Here is a 14,582-nt window from a genome sequence, read left to right as displayed (position 1 = left end):
GAAGTAACTTATATACGTCACTTATTTAAAAATAAAACTTATTTATTTTTATTCCGTTGTTTACTTGTGGTTAGCTAAACCGATAAAGCTATAACATTTATAAACCTGGAATTAAAGTTAGACAAATCAAGATGGGTTATTAGAATTTACCAGCTACCTAGCTAAAAATTTAATTTGAAAACCTGAGGTAAAGCCAAATAATTCTAGCTAGGTCATTTGGCAGTGTTAGCTAGCCAAATACAGACTTTTAAAATTGGCTTTCTGGACTGAGGCACCATTAAAACACCTTAATTGCCATTTTTAGCACGATTTCACGTTTGTTTTGTAGAGGTTTGTTCTAGTCTTGTGCTATGTTGTTTCAGGTAACACCATGGATCTAGAGGGGCATTGTTCCATTTTACTGGGTACTAAATGAAAATTAACTGCACTTGACTTGATGTGACTTAGAAGTCGCTCTAGCTAAGAAGCAAAATTTTGCTAGCACACTAAATTATCTTAAATAAATACTCAACGCATAAAGAACAAAACTAAACTTCCAACAGAGCCTTAAATAACAAGACTAATCAAGTTGAAATTGAACACAGGTGTGTGTAAATGGAATAATGAAAGACTAATGGAGGCTTCTAGGAATGGGAAGTCCAAGGTGGCTATTTTGTGAGATTGCCAGGCATCCTGGGAAATTGAGTTCATCGCTGTGGCATGACAGTATCTCATGTTGTGTTTTCTTTCTTCCTCCTTTTGTGAGTCAGAAAAAGTAAAGAAAGTGCCTGTTCTCATTATTTTCCACAGCTTTTTAATATTATTATTTTATATTTGTTGAAATGATCAGATCAGCTGTTATGATAAGATGCACTCTTTTGGAAAGATGTTCCACTTGATTTTATGGAGATTTGTGTGAGATTTCATTCAGCCACAAGGGTGTTAGTAAAGAGACCTTACTAATGTAAGTGAGGTGAGGAGGTCTAAAGCAGATCTTAATGAAGCTGGATTTGTGCACAGAGGCATCGTCATGCTGGAACACGTTTAGGTCTCTAGTTCAAGTGAAGGGAAAATTTCATACTACTGCATCCAAAGGCATCTAGTGTATCTTTGTGGAAACATTTTGGGGAAGAATCACATCCGGCTGGAAAAGTTAGGTGTTTAAATACTTTTAGGCCATATAGTGTAGATCTGATTTTGATTTTTTATCTTTCCAACAAAATGCCTTCTTAGGAAATGCAACTTTCTAGATTATACACCAAACATAAATTAATTAAAATAATTTCTTATCAATAAAATAATTTTTTTTAATAAATCCCTGGCGGTCTAGTGGTTAGGATTCGGCGCTCTCACCGCCACGGCCCGGGTTTGATTCCCGGTCAGGGAACGAACCCCAGCCATTAGGGTTGCACAAGCCAGTGTCCCAAAGGTCCTGGATAAATTTGGAAGGGTTGGGTTAGGAAGAGCATCCAGCGTAAAAACATGTGCCAAATCGAACATGCGGATCATTAATACGGATGATCCGCTGTGGCGACCCCTAATGGGAGAAGCTAAGAGAAAGTTTTTCATTTCTTATCATAAAAAAAATAATTAAATAACAAATTGGTATATTCAAGTCACTTTAATCGAACAACAAAAAAGGAGAAAAAATTGTCAAAATGATTGTCAAAAAAATATGTCCTCTTTTTTCCCTCAATGTTTCTTACAGTTCTTAAATTATTTTATTTTTTGAATTACATATTTTGGTTACATAGTAAAGAATTAACAAAGCAGTCTGTGGTAGTTTTAAGATTGTGTGTGTGTGTGTGTGTGTGTGTGTGTGTGTGTGTGTGTGTGTGTGTGTGCACGTGTGCGTGTGTGAGCGTGCATCCAAAAATCACAACAACAGTAAATTTAAACTATAAAGCCTTGACTAGCACTTTGATGCTGTTTGATATCAGACGAAGTATCAGATGTACAGGAAGCCTGTGTGTTATCTGCTGAGTGTGTGGGAGTGTATCAGCGCCTTACATATCTCACATCCCACACACACACTCGCCACACACACACACACACACACACACACACACACACACACACACACACACACACAAAAGCACGGGCCAAAGTACACTCCAGACACCAAACACACAGTTCATGCACTATCAGCTCTTCTCAAACCTCAAACAAAGGTTCTATATGGTGGATGTTCAGCCTGGATACATTCATTAGGTAACACAATTTTATATTATTTTGTATGAATATATTATTATAATCCAGTTACCAGCGTGACACTAAAACAGGTAGTAATAATGACTACTTTTTACTTAATCACACGTCAGAGCCCAAATTTTTTACTTTAAATTGAGTGAAAAAGTGCAGTCAGAACTTCAACTTTTACCAGAGTCTTTTAAAACATAAGTATCTGTACTTCTGCTGGAATGAAGGATGTGTGCACTTTTGGCATCTCTGCTGCTGCTACACATTTCATATAGTATATTTCAATAACATTAGAAATTCATTGATTTTACAGCATCTATATTGAATAGATACCTTAATTCGAAATGTATTATATTTTCGATTAATTTATTTCTATTGCACATTTAAATACAACTTTGTTGCCCAAAGTGCTTCACTAAATTTACAAAAATTCAAAGATGGACTAAAAAAAATGTGTCTTCAACTGAGATCTAAAAAACCGCTATGGATGCAGCCTGCCAAATGTAAAGGGGGAGACTGTTCCACAGTTTAGGACCTACTACCGAAAAACCGTGATCACCTTTTGATTTCTTTTTGGATTGAGGAACAGCCAACATTAAGATTTATTGATTTTTATTGAAGACCCTACAAGACTGCAGATATAATTTGGAGACAAATTATGTATCGCTTTAAAAACCAATAATAAAATCAATTTTATACTTGACTGGTAACCACTGCATTTTTGAAAAAGATGGAACACAACCCTCAGATAAGGAACTATTCACAATAGCTAGTACACTCTGGCTGGTTTCAAACAGATCTTTTAAAAACCATGTTGGAGCGGAATCCAGTGGAGTAGAAGATGATTTTACGTGCCTAACTTATTCCGCTAGAACTTAAAAGGAGACATGATCAAAATGACAATCACTTGTCTAATTTTGTCAACCTTTTTCACAAAGAATTTCAAGAAATCCTCACATGTGAGGGAACTAGAATCTAAAAAATGTGCTCTCGCTGGTTTAAGCACAGAGGTTCAGACAAAGAGCAGTTTTATCAATTAAATCTGAAAAGATTTTGTTCTTGACGCTTTAACTGATAGGTGCTAAGATCAGTGCTAATCTTTTAGCATAACCTCCATCTGCATTCAGCTTTCTTACAAACCTGTCTAAGAGCACGTTCCAACACTAAACCACGGCTGAGTCTGAGGTTTAGACCTTTTAAGTCTAAGTGAAGCAAAATCATTTATGAAGTCCAAACATATAGAATTAAAACAGCAGTCAGTTCCTCTGTATTTAAAGACGATCCAGAAACCAAAATGAAAGCAGGCCTTGGGCTTGCTGCATGTGCCTCAGCAAAACACTTTCACACACCAAAACATTTGATTTGACTTTAATTGTACTGTGAGCAACTGCAATTATTGATTGGTTTCCTGTTGGATCCGAATGAAAAAAAGTGTTTCTTTTTTTTTTCAAGCCAAATGTAATCTTTATTAGTCTGTTTCTGTACAAAAACCACGGTATCACAGAAAAAAAGAAAGAAAGAAAGAAAGAAAGAAAGAAAGAAAGAAAGAAAGAAAGAAAGAAAGAAAGAAAGAAAGGGAAAAAAACATGCATTTATGTACAGCACATTTACGTGTGAGAAGAGACGAAAGAGTTCTCCTCGGGTTCTAAAGACATTAATTAAACATTGTGCTTTTGATATACTTTCAATATATTTCAATATTTCACAAAGATCAGAAAGCAGTTTACCTTCTACCTTTCCCCCTTTTTTCAACATCAGGGAAATAAAAAAGGAAAAAAAAAAAGAGTCAAACCCGGCGTTCTTCAACCTAAAAAACACCATAAAAACGCAACACGATGACAGACGGATAGACAGGTAAGTGTGTGTATGTTTGTGTTTGTGTGTGTATGTGTGTTTATGTGTAAGACAATGAACAGATTTTTTTTCACACGTACAGAACATAACAGTGATGACTTCATTTCATCGTTGTGAAGAAAAAAAAAAAAGGAAGATATATCTTATAGTCACTCATCAACTCATAACCCTAATCTGGTATAGGAATTTACATCTAAATTCACCTGTACATATATTTCATAACATCTGCACCGTTTAGTATTCGGGTGTTCAATCGGTTAAGAGACGACGATCACTACAATCGTACCGATAAAACAGGAGCTTTGAATTTATATCTGGTAGTCGATCTCAAATGGTGACGTCGTAGAATCGATTCCATGCTAGCTAGCAGGAGGAAATCAAGCTAGCGTGCTAACTTTTATACCTGATGTATATTCTGTATTATCTGGATAATTTAGAGATGTATCAAAGGATGGATGTTAACTAGCAAAATACACTATAGTGACAAAAGTTTGTCAACACCTAATGTTCAAGATTTGCAGTCAGAATAAGCTTCTTCTGGAAAGATGTTCCATAGATTTTGTAGAGATTTGTGTGATATCTCATTCAGCCACAAGGATGGTAGTAAAGTCAGGTGCTGATGTAGGTGAGGGCACAGTCAGCATTCATATTTATTTATGTTCATTAAGGTGGAGGTCTACAGTAACAGTTTTGGAAAAGAACCACATGTTTGGAAAAGTCCGGTGTCCCAGTACTATTGGCCAAAATGGATACATGTCCTTACAGTCAATGAAAGATTGACACTCTGGGCAGCCACTTTGATTCGATGCCACTCGCTAAACTCAAACTCAAGAAGGACCACCTCAAGTTCTCAAGTAGAAATATTTTGAGTTGTGGTCATCATTGTTGATTTTTTCCAGTCAGAGGATTATGGTGAATAAAAATATGGCTTATTTTATTTGTTTAGCATTAGTTCAAGCAGAAGGCTTGAAAAGAAAAACATCTATAGACTGTTGCCAAGCTGTCAGGTGGCCATATTCAACAAGTTGGTTTGTATACTCTAGATGCCAATTCAGGCTTTTATGACTTTTCTTGCTAGGAGACATTAATTTAGCACTCATGGAACGAGTCTCCAGTGTCAGTGCGCATAAACAGACAAGAGGTCAAGATTTTCTGTAGGATCGCTAAAGAATCCCAAAAAAAATGTTTGTGGCTTGGATCGTTTTCCTATAACTTAACACGCCACCATCGCATTTTATTCTATAGACTCTATAAACACCTATCGATCTTCTAGAATCTTTTGTTCTCGCTTTATTCAGATGGTCCAGGTTAGAGGTCTTGATGAATGTCAACACAGAACATCCCTAGCTCCTTCCTCATCCATGTCAAATTCACCTTTGGCTACAGTTTTTGTGTCGAGAAGCTGCTTTCAAACAGTCTCTACGTGGTTTCTACAATGGACAATCCAAATCAGGGTCACCGTTGTTCTTTTTCCGATCCATCTGCTGAACAAACCACGAGGAACCTCAGTCATGGTGTTGCAAAACTACATGGTGGTTATTTTTTATAATAGAAGTGTAGCAGTAAAAGCCTGACCAGAATTCGTCAAAGACTGAACACCTTTGGAATGAATGTGAACACTGACTGCACTCCAGGCCTCCTCACCTCACCTACATCACTCCCTGACTTTATTCACACAGTTCTTCACAAGAACACTCCAAAATCCATTGGAACATCTTTCCAGATAGGTGGAGCTTATGGAACTTTTGTCAAAATAGTGTAGGTACCCAAGGAGTGTTAATCTTATCTCTACTTAAGAAGTAAATAAATAAAAAAACATTAACTTGAAGGAACTTTTTAACTACACAATTTCTTCCAGTTCCGCTCTGTAGTTGAAGGTGATTTACATTAAATCTACTTTGCATAAGTAACCAGTGCAGGTGATAAATGGAAAAAAAAACATTCCACTTTGAAATTCTAATAAGAATTTGTGAACATTTTTTAAATTAAAATCTAATGAATTTAGATTAGATCATCATAGTGAAAAATCTATTGTTAGCAGAGTTTTTTTGTTTGGTTGGTTGGTTGGTTAATTTTTTACACATAAATAAAAAAAATTGAACATTAAAATTTTTCTGAAATTCATTCAATTGTTCCATCTCAGTCATCACAAAAAAAAAATATGTATGAGGATGGCACATGTTTGCAGAACCATATTTTTTTCTTTTCTTTTTTGTTCTTTTAAGTTCATTCAGATACATTACTCATGTAAGTGCCCCAATGGAAAACAGTGCAGTCAGACAAAAAACGATGAACATACACGCGTTCTTCACAAGAACTCACGGAAAGAGGAAGGCGACCAGAATGCAAAATGCTGTTTACAAAAAAAGAAAAAAAAAGGTAAACACAAATAAAAAAGTTTTTTTCTTTTTTTTTTTTTTTTTACAAAATTGATAGAGAGAACCTCCTGCTTTTTTTTTCTTTCAAAAAAATCATGTGACCTAAGATGTAATTTTTCGGTGGGATTTTATGTTTGTTTGTTTGTTTGTTTGTGGACTTTTCACACTTTTTTTTTGTACAAGATCTAAAAGATATTAAGACATCAAGAGATATGTGGTACTATAATTCAGGCCTAAAATCAAGAAAGAAATCTCCAAACATCCTTTTTTTTATAAATACATACAAAAAAATGTTCACAAGAAGTTTAACAATAAATGTCTGGTACCTAAATGTGAATAAAAGTGTCAGAAAGCATTCCTGGTTTTTCAAAATTTCAATCTAGCGATCCACACACCTGTGACTCATGACTAATGAACCTACACACTCATCGACTCGTGGTTCTAAGGATTAAAAAAATAATTAAAATAATGCAGATTCTTTCAATCTTCAAATTCGATCCCAGCTGTTGTGCATCTGGATCAGGTTAGTAAGCTCATTCTTGAAATTCTGTATTGATTTCAATGGTAGAAAATGAACGTGTAGGAACGGATTTTGGCAAGACCGCACGAGTCGATGAAAAACGTGTAAGAAGTACGAAAGGAGTTAGCATTTTGAGCATTCCTTATTTCTTAGCCTCGAGGGGTTTGTTTTCTTTTTTTACGAGCTCGTTTGCTTTTCCGTTTAGCTCGCTCCATCATTACATGATGAAGTTCGTGAACGTGAATTGAAATTAAACAAGATCCACTCCCACATGCAAAAAACAATCTAAAGTCCGGTGCCGAGCCGATGGGTCACAGCTGCATGTTTTTTTTTTACAGAAGTGTTCAGTTCGTCACTGAAATCATCTCGAATCCTGAAGTCTAGCTGCCTTCGCATTCTTGGCTCCGGCTGCCGCAAAATACGAGTCCCAGAAGACGACGATAAAAAGGGACTCGGTCCCACACAAAATATGAACAAAAGTTTATTTTAAATGCACTTTGTCCAGGTTGTCTAAAAAACAAAAACAAAAAAAAAACTCCTCTATTCGATGATGATGACGATATTTATTACGATGACGTTCAAGGTGGTTCTTGAACTATTAAGAATCTTGGAGTTTTCTATTCATCAGATGAAACTCAAAGAGCTCCGGCTTCACATGGGAGGGACAATGAGACCGGCCATGGCTGCAAAACAAAACACAAACACCACAAATAAGCCACCAGCAACACACTTCTGCACTTATATACTTTATTAATAAGTCTTTACATCGACACCCTGACGTAACACCACGTCCTAACATCCTAACCCAGGGAAAACCATGGCTGAGCAACAGGGTCACATGACTTACACATGATCAATAATTACCTTGCAGATCCGTGGAATCAATGACTGAACTTCATGTCAAAATTGATAAACCATCAAATAAAGTAAGCAGATGTTATATACACTGTATATGTAATAGAAAATTATATTAACAAATATATTAACAAAATATTAAAAAAATGTATATCCAAATGCATTGTATTGAAACTTAATAAAGAAATTAGAAATTAAAAAAATTAAAAATAATAAAAATTATATAACTTATTTGAAAAGAATATTTTTTGTATTTGTTTGTTTGTTTATTGTGTGAGGTTTAATTAATATCATTAATATTATATTTCAGTATTTACTGTTAATTTGAAAGTGTTCTTCAATCACTTTTCATAAAAAATAAAATTATAGATAAATATTTAATTAAATAAGATAAATATATAAAAAGAATAACAGGATAGAAAAAATGTGAATCATAGTAGATGCTATTACTGATATGTACTATACTATATTATATGCAATTTTTTTTTCCTTATTAATAAATGGGTGAATTACTGTTACTTATTATCTAAATAATTCTGTGAAAAAAAAAAGTACATTATTTTCTAGTCTATTATATTAATATAAGCCTGTATCACAAAAAATGTTTAGGGAAAAAATATGATGATGGATCAACAATAACCTTTGTCAATTTGTAGAAATTAAACACAAAAAAAATCAATGTAAAATGTTTTGTTTGTTTTAAACAAACACCGATCCCTGCTGCAGTAACAGATCAGGACCTAAGTCTCATAGTTATGGATCAACTTTGACCTTTGAATATTTTTGTATAGCGTATTTTTTATCCTGGTTTGATTTTTTTTATTGTTTGTTGTTGATTAGGACCATTGATAAGTCTAGATGCTCTAGGATGGTTCTCATTGGCTGAGAAGCAGGAGAGGGGTGGGGATGCTCACCCTGTAGGCTGCTCCCATTGGTGCTGGTGCAGGTGGGGGGCGGGGAGGTCTGAGGCCGCACGACGGGGGCGAAGGCGCTCTTCTGTTTGACTGCAGAGATCATATGAACAGGAGATAATGAGGAAGAGAAAGTGATGGAATGTGTAGAGGGAGGAAGTGATGGATGGCAAAAGGCAAATGAAGAAAAAAATGATGATAAAAAGAAAAAAAAAAGAATAAAACAAGAAAGATGATGACTATGATGATGAGGGTGATGGTGAAAAGGATGAACGGGGGGGGTGACTAAAACAGACACATTTGCACGTGTCCACACACACACACACACACACACACACACACACACACACACACACACACAATGAGGTGAATGAGGAATGAGTGAGTAGGTGATCGGGAAGACGCTCATGCTGGTTATTAGGGCTCGGATGAAGTGCAGAGGAACGATTGGAAGGGAGCAGGAGGATGGGATGCGAGAGGATGCTACCGGAATGGCAAAGTTGATCCATAACTTACATAAACCATAGGTTACATCTTTTATAGAGCATCACAAATAATAATAACAGCAACAATAAAAAACCACAGCTTTCTTTTATCACAATCTCTCACACACAAAGACACACAGAAAGAACAGGAAGGGAAAAATCATGACACCAAGCATGCATTTTCAATGTCTTTGAAAAACATGAAAAAAAAAAGCTTCTAAATCTCCCCACAGTAACCTTTCAGAATATAGATTATTTAAAACCTTGAAATGAATCTATTTTCTAAGCAAAATCGTCCTGCACTAAAAGCAAACTAAATAAAATCCCTGTCGCCTTCCTTGTGAACGCCAACCACATGCCAATCAAACGCAACGCGAGTACCGTGGACGGAATATATGACTTGACTTACAACAACTTGAGGAATAAAATGCACAGTTGAATTACCCAGGAGGCCATATTACATGTTCGGATCAGTTCGACGTGCCTGTGAAGCATGTTGGCTGTGCCTGTGAATCAACGCTAAGCTAAGGTTCGGCATAGACTGCAAGCCGCATGACAGGCGTGTTAATGTGTTAGGGAGGACGAGGAGGAAGATGAGCATAAGTGGATTTAATCAGAGATTTTTTCTCCTCGTAGCCCAAGCCTGGGACTGTCTCAAACTAAGTTGGTTGACTGAGAGCAACACTGATAGTGCAAATCCAACCAGATATCAAATGCAGTCTGACCTTCCTGACCCATCAGTACAACTCAATATGTAGGTCAACTACAGCAATAGTTGTAGACAAGTTTAGACAGCAGGTATAGACCACAATAACACATAGTTCCATACAGACAAACTATAAGAAAACTCCAAGCACCTGTCTAGGCAAGGTAGCAAAATAGCCACCTAGGGAAGACTGTCAATAGGTAAACGGGAAAAGACTGCAAATTGATCAAATACCAGAATACCAAGACACCTCTGCCAAATGAAATATCTCTACAGGTAAGACATTGCAATATAGGACAATTTCATTAGCACCGAAACAGAAAGACCTGTACAGGCGAAACACAACTGAACCTCTTTTGGTCGATTATAAACACTCCAATAAAGGAGGTACGGAACACATATGCAGGTAGACAAAAAGTCCTGCCTAGATAAAATTCCAAAACTGTGGACCAAAGATAACCTCTGCAGGTATCTACAGGTAACACTTCAAAATGTATAGGTCTGGAATGTCTAGTCACATTTTACCAAATAAATACCAGGTGCACTGCATTTTCCCTTGTACAGATACACCAGTGCATCTTGTACCCGAGTTAAACAGCCACGCTGCTGTTGATCTAGCTGTTAGTAAGTCTAGGTTTGTGTTCACTCACTTGCGTAGGGCGAGTTGGCAGTGGATCCGTTGAGGAAGCTGGGCGAACCAGGCACGCCGAGGTTGGTCATGCCAGCAGCTCCATAGCCGTTCATAGTGGAGGTGATGGTGTTGTAGTTGGACTGCTGAGGCGTGGAGCTCGGCACATAGCCACGAGGAGACACGCTGTTGGAGTTACGTGAGTAACCTACGGCATGGAACAAAGACAGCAGGTTTAGAACAGAGTTTGTTATTAGAAGTAAGTATGTTGTTACTGTTCATTTTTATAAGCTATGATAGACCACTGTGGACATGGACGCTTAACCAGGACACATTGTTTTGGATATGTGTGCATCAGGGGAAAGAAAAAAAAGGGAATAAGAAAGAGTGTCAACGCTGGCCTTCCACTTATCCTTCTAACATGTGTTTCCCATTCCCTCTGTCTCTCTCTCTTAGTCTCTCTCTCCTCATGTCCTGCTGAATTTCTCAGCAGGAAGGCCATTGATGGAGTGCTGGCCTGCTGGCTGAGTATCAAGAAGAAAAAGAGAGCCAAGACACACATACACACACTCATGCATGAGCTCAAACTAAAGCCAAGCTTGAAGAGTCTTCGCATTGTCTGAATCCTGAATACTGACAGGTGGAGCTGGACTATCTCATGTCGGTTCGGTAATCTGATCCGCCTCATTCTTATACAATGACAGCATATGAGGACATGGCATCTTGACGTCCACACAGACCATCTCGGAGGTCATAGCGTGGACACTTACACACAGGACAAGGAAAAAGCAAAAAAACCTTTAAAAGGATAGCGTGGACAAGTGGTACCCCGAGATCAGAAAAAATGTGTGTCTAAATTTCAGGTCTTCAATTCTGCACTTGAGGCTAAGGTGTGAAGAAAGCTACGACAGGTACCAACTTTGCACTGCCTAAATCATCATAAAATGGCTACAAGGCATTAAAAGCATCAATTTGAAATCGTGATTTGTGGTTACATTTCTTCTAAATGTAAGAAAATGTTGCATACGCCGACAGGATCTGCAAAACTCTCTGCTGCAAAACAATCTTTTGTACACTTTTATCATCTTAAAGGTAAATGCATTATGTTTTTTGAGTTATTTAAGACTTCTGAGTAAAAATGGTTGGCTGTTTGCAACATAAGTCAAATAGTCTCCGGTTCCTGGCCACATTTAGTGCCAAAAAGTACCAGAAGAAGTACTGCCATTTGTTCTGAGATTAGCATCAACCTTGAAGATGATATAACATTTGTGCTACAGTATATAATCAAGAGAGAGAGAGGAAATGACAGAGGATACGGGGCCAAATGTTTTAATCAGTGTATATAACTGTAACTCGTACAGCACAAAAATAACAGTGTGTGTGTGTGTAGTAGGGTGTTTTTATGCTCTTTTCCCATGACCTCATGGGGTTCTGTAGGTGTTCTTTCCTGCCTGAATGAGGATAGCAGATGAGCCGAGAGAAGAATGGGAAAGAAGAGAGGAAGAAAGGGAAAGAGAGAAAGAGATGTATCAAGGGAACGAGTGGGATTTCTTTCTGTCTCCCTCCATCTCCTCTCTCTTCCTTTGTCATAAACGGAGCGATCCACTCATCTCTCTCTTCCTGTCAGGGAGAAACAGAGCTGGTGGTTGAGGAGAACCATGGCTCCTCTGAGCAGACATTGAAACACTTTCCTCCTTGTACTGTACACACACCATCTTGCACTGTGTGTTTATATGGACTGAATGTCCTTAAAACCAGTGTGATGCTCAAGGGACTAATTAAACCTGAGGTAATAATTACAATGTCCTCTACATGTGACAATGCATTATCCTTAAGGGTAGTGGATTGTTGTCCAGACAACATCTACCGTCCCCAAGACATTGGTGTGTGAACAGGTCCTATATATGGATGAGGAAAATCATCCACACACATACACACATTTACAATAAGAATCACACCCTATGGAGCATTAATCTTAACCCCAGAACTTTAACTAGACCAGTGCTTCAGCTGCAGAACCTTATCAGACCTCTATTAACCTCTGAAACCTGATTCTACTTAATTGCTGGAATCAGATCAGATGTTAACCTCTGGAACTCGAATCTTGACCTCTGAAACTTAATTATACACTAACCTCTGGAACCCAAAATTTTAACCTCTGGAACCCAATCAGACACCAACCTCTGGAACCCGAATCTTGTCCTCTGGAACCTAATCAGACATCAAACTCTGGAACCCGAATCTTTTATCTCTGGGAGCTAATCAGACGTAATCCTATTGCAGCTGATCAGACCTCTGAAGCAAAATCAGACATTATCCTCTGGAATCTGGATCTTAGCCTCTTGAACCAAAAGCTTAAACTTAATAATTCACTGGTTAACCTATTAGACTTTTGATCGGATGATCCCAGCACTATCAAGCTGTCAGTGTTAGGGTCTTAACCCTCTACAGATAAGATAATTGTAAGTCACTCTGGATAAGGGTGTCTGCCAAATGATAAAAAAAAAAAATGTAAATGTACTCAGTAACTTTGACCTCAACCTCAGTAACATTGACCTTAACCTCAATAAATTCAGTTTCAACCTCAGTAGCTTCAATTTCATTTTCAGCAACTTCAAATCCAGCTTCAGTAACTTCAACCTTAAATGCAATAACTTCAATGTTAACTTCAGTAACTTTAACCTCAAACTCAGAAACTTTAATTTCAATTACTTTATCTTTAACCTCAGTAATTTCAACCTCAACCTTGGAATTTTCAAACTCAACCTCAGTTACTTCAACCTTAACCTTAGTAACTTTAACCTCAAACTCAATAACTTCAACGTTAACCTCAATTTAAAGCTTAGTTACTTGAAACTTAACCTTATTATCTTCAACTTCAGTAACTTTAACTTCAATCTCAGTAACTTCAAATTCAACCTCAGAAATTTCAACCTTAACCTCAAAAACATCAACCTTTACCTCAGAAACATCAACCTTTACCTCAGTAACTTCAAACTTAACCTCAGTTAATTAAAATTTTACCTCAGAAACATCAAACATTACCTCAGTTACTTCAAATTTAACCTCAAAAACTTCAGTCTTAACCTCAGCAACTTTAACCTTAACATAACCTTATATGCAACCTCAGTAACTTCACTTTTCACTATAAGACCTGGTAAAATTCCCAACATATCAAATGCTCTTATGTATGTCTTGGGAAATTTTGCACCGCTTAAACAACAAAATGTATACACACATAAGCACTGTACCAAACAGCTGTGTGTGTGTGTGTGTGTGTGTGTGTGTGTGTGTGTGTGTGTGTGTGTGTGTGAAAAAGCGGGTTGTCAGACACGGTGTCTAAACACTGTGTTTTTATATTCACACTGTCTTCTTCTACATATTTCCACTCATTAACAGCATCCCTCTCTCTCTTTCTCTTTCTCTTTTTTCTTTTTCTATCACACACACACACACACACACACACACACACACACACACACACGTGTACACGACCTGCAAACATGTGTGTGTTATGCGAGAGACGCTCATGATGAATGGCACCTCTGAAGTGTGTGTATGACAAGCATGTCAAAACAATGTGACTTAATCTCTCTCCCTCTCTCTATCTCTCCATACACTCATCCCAATATTTGGTTATGCAAAATAAATGTTACATCAGCTTTTTTAGAAGAAAAAAAAAGGACGACAATGCTGTTGCACCTAATGAAGGACATAACTACATAACTGCCTACCCTTTATTTAGCTGGTTCTGTAAATCCCTACTGTGTCATGTGCTGTAGCAAACACATCATATATACATATTTATTGTGTATCCACAAAGCAAAATGACTGTTCGATGGAGTATTAAGAAATATTGTGTGTATCCAGCCTTTATCAGTGTTGTAAAGTATTTGACTTTTTTTTTTATCATACTGCTGTCGTTATTTTCAGTCCAAAAAGATCTTGAAACAATTCCAAAAACTTGAGAGAAATAGGACTTTTGTGTACAAAGAAAAAGTCGTAGATCTTTGAGTTCAGCTCATGAAAAATGGGGGCAAAAACAAAAGTGTTGCGTTGATCATTTT

General features: G+C 37.1%; 1 protein-coding gene across 3 annotated transcripts in view; it reads right to left on the bottom strand.

Annotated features, from left to right (window-relative positions):
* Positions 1–4,024: 4,024 nt before the first annotated feature.
* The window catches only part of LOC124397013 (transcription factor COE3), a 91,047-nt gene continuing 80,489 nt past the window's right edge, over positions 4,025–14,582 (bottom strand). For 2 of the 3 annotated variants that reach the window (XM_046866452.1, XM_046866451.1), the window contains exons 14-16: positions 10,538–10,723; positions 8,700–8,789; positions 4,025–7,613 (exon numbers count right to left, since the gene is read on the bottom strand). In XM_046866452.1, coding sequence (XP_046722408.1) covers positions 7,582–7,613; positions 8,700–8,789; positions 10,538–10,723 — 308 coding nt within the window. In that variant the 3' untranslated portion in view covers positions 4,025–7,581. The remainder of the gene's footprint in view (positions 7,614–8,699; positions 8,790–10,537; positions 10,724–14,582) is intronic. The other variant, XM_046866453.1, reaches the window with a different exon arrangement.

Source organism: Silurus meridionalis, chromosome 14, assembly GCF_014805685.1.
Source record: "Silurus meridionalis isolate SWU-2019-XX chromosome 14, ASM1480568v1, whole genome shotgun sequence".
NCBI classification, from domain to species: domain Eukaryota; kingdom Metazoa; phylum Chordata; class Actinopteri; order Siluriformes; family Siluridae; genus Silurus; species Silurus meridionalis.
Note: the sequence above shows the minus strand (reverse complement) of the source record. Positions and strands in the feature narration are given on the sequence as shown.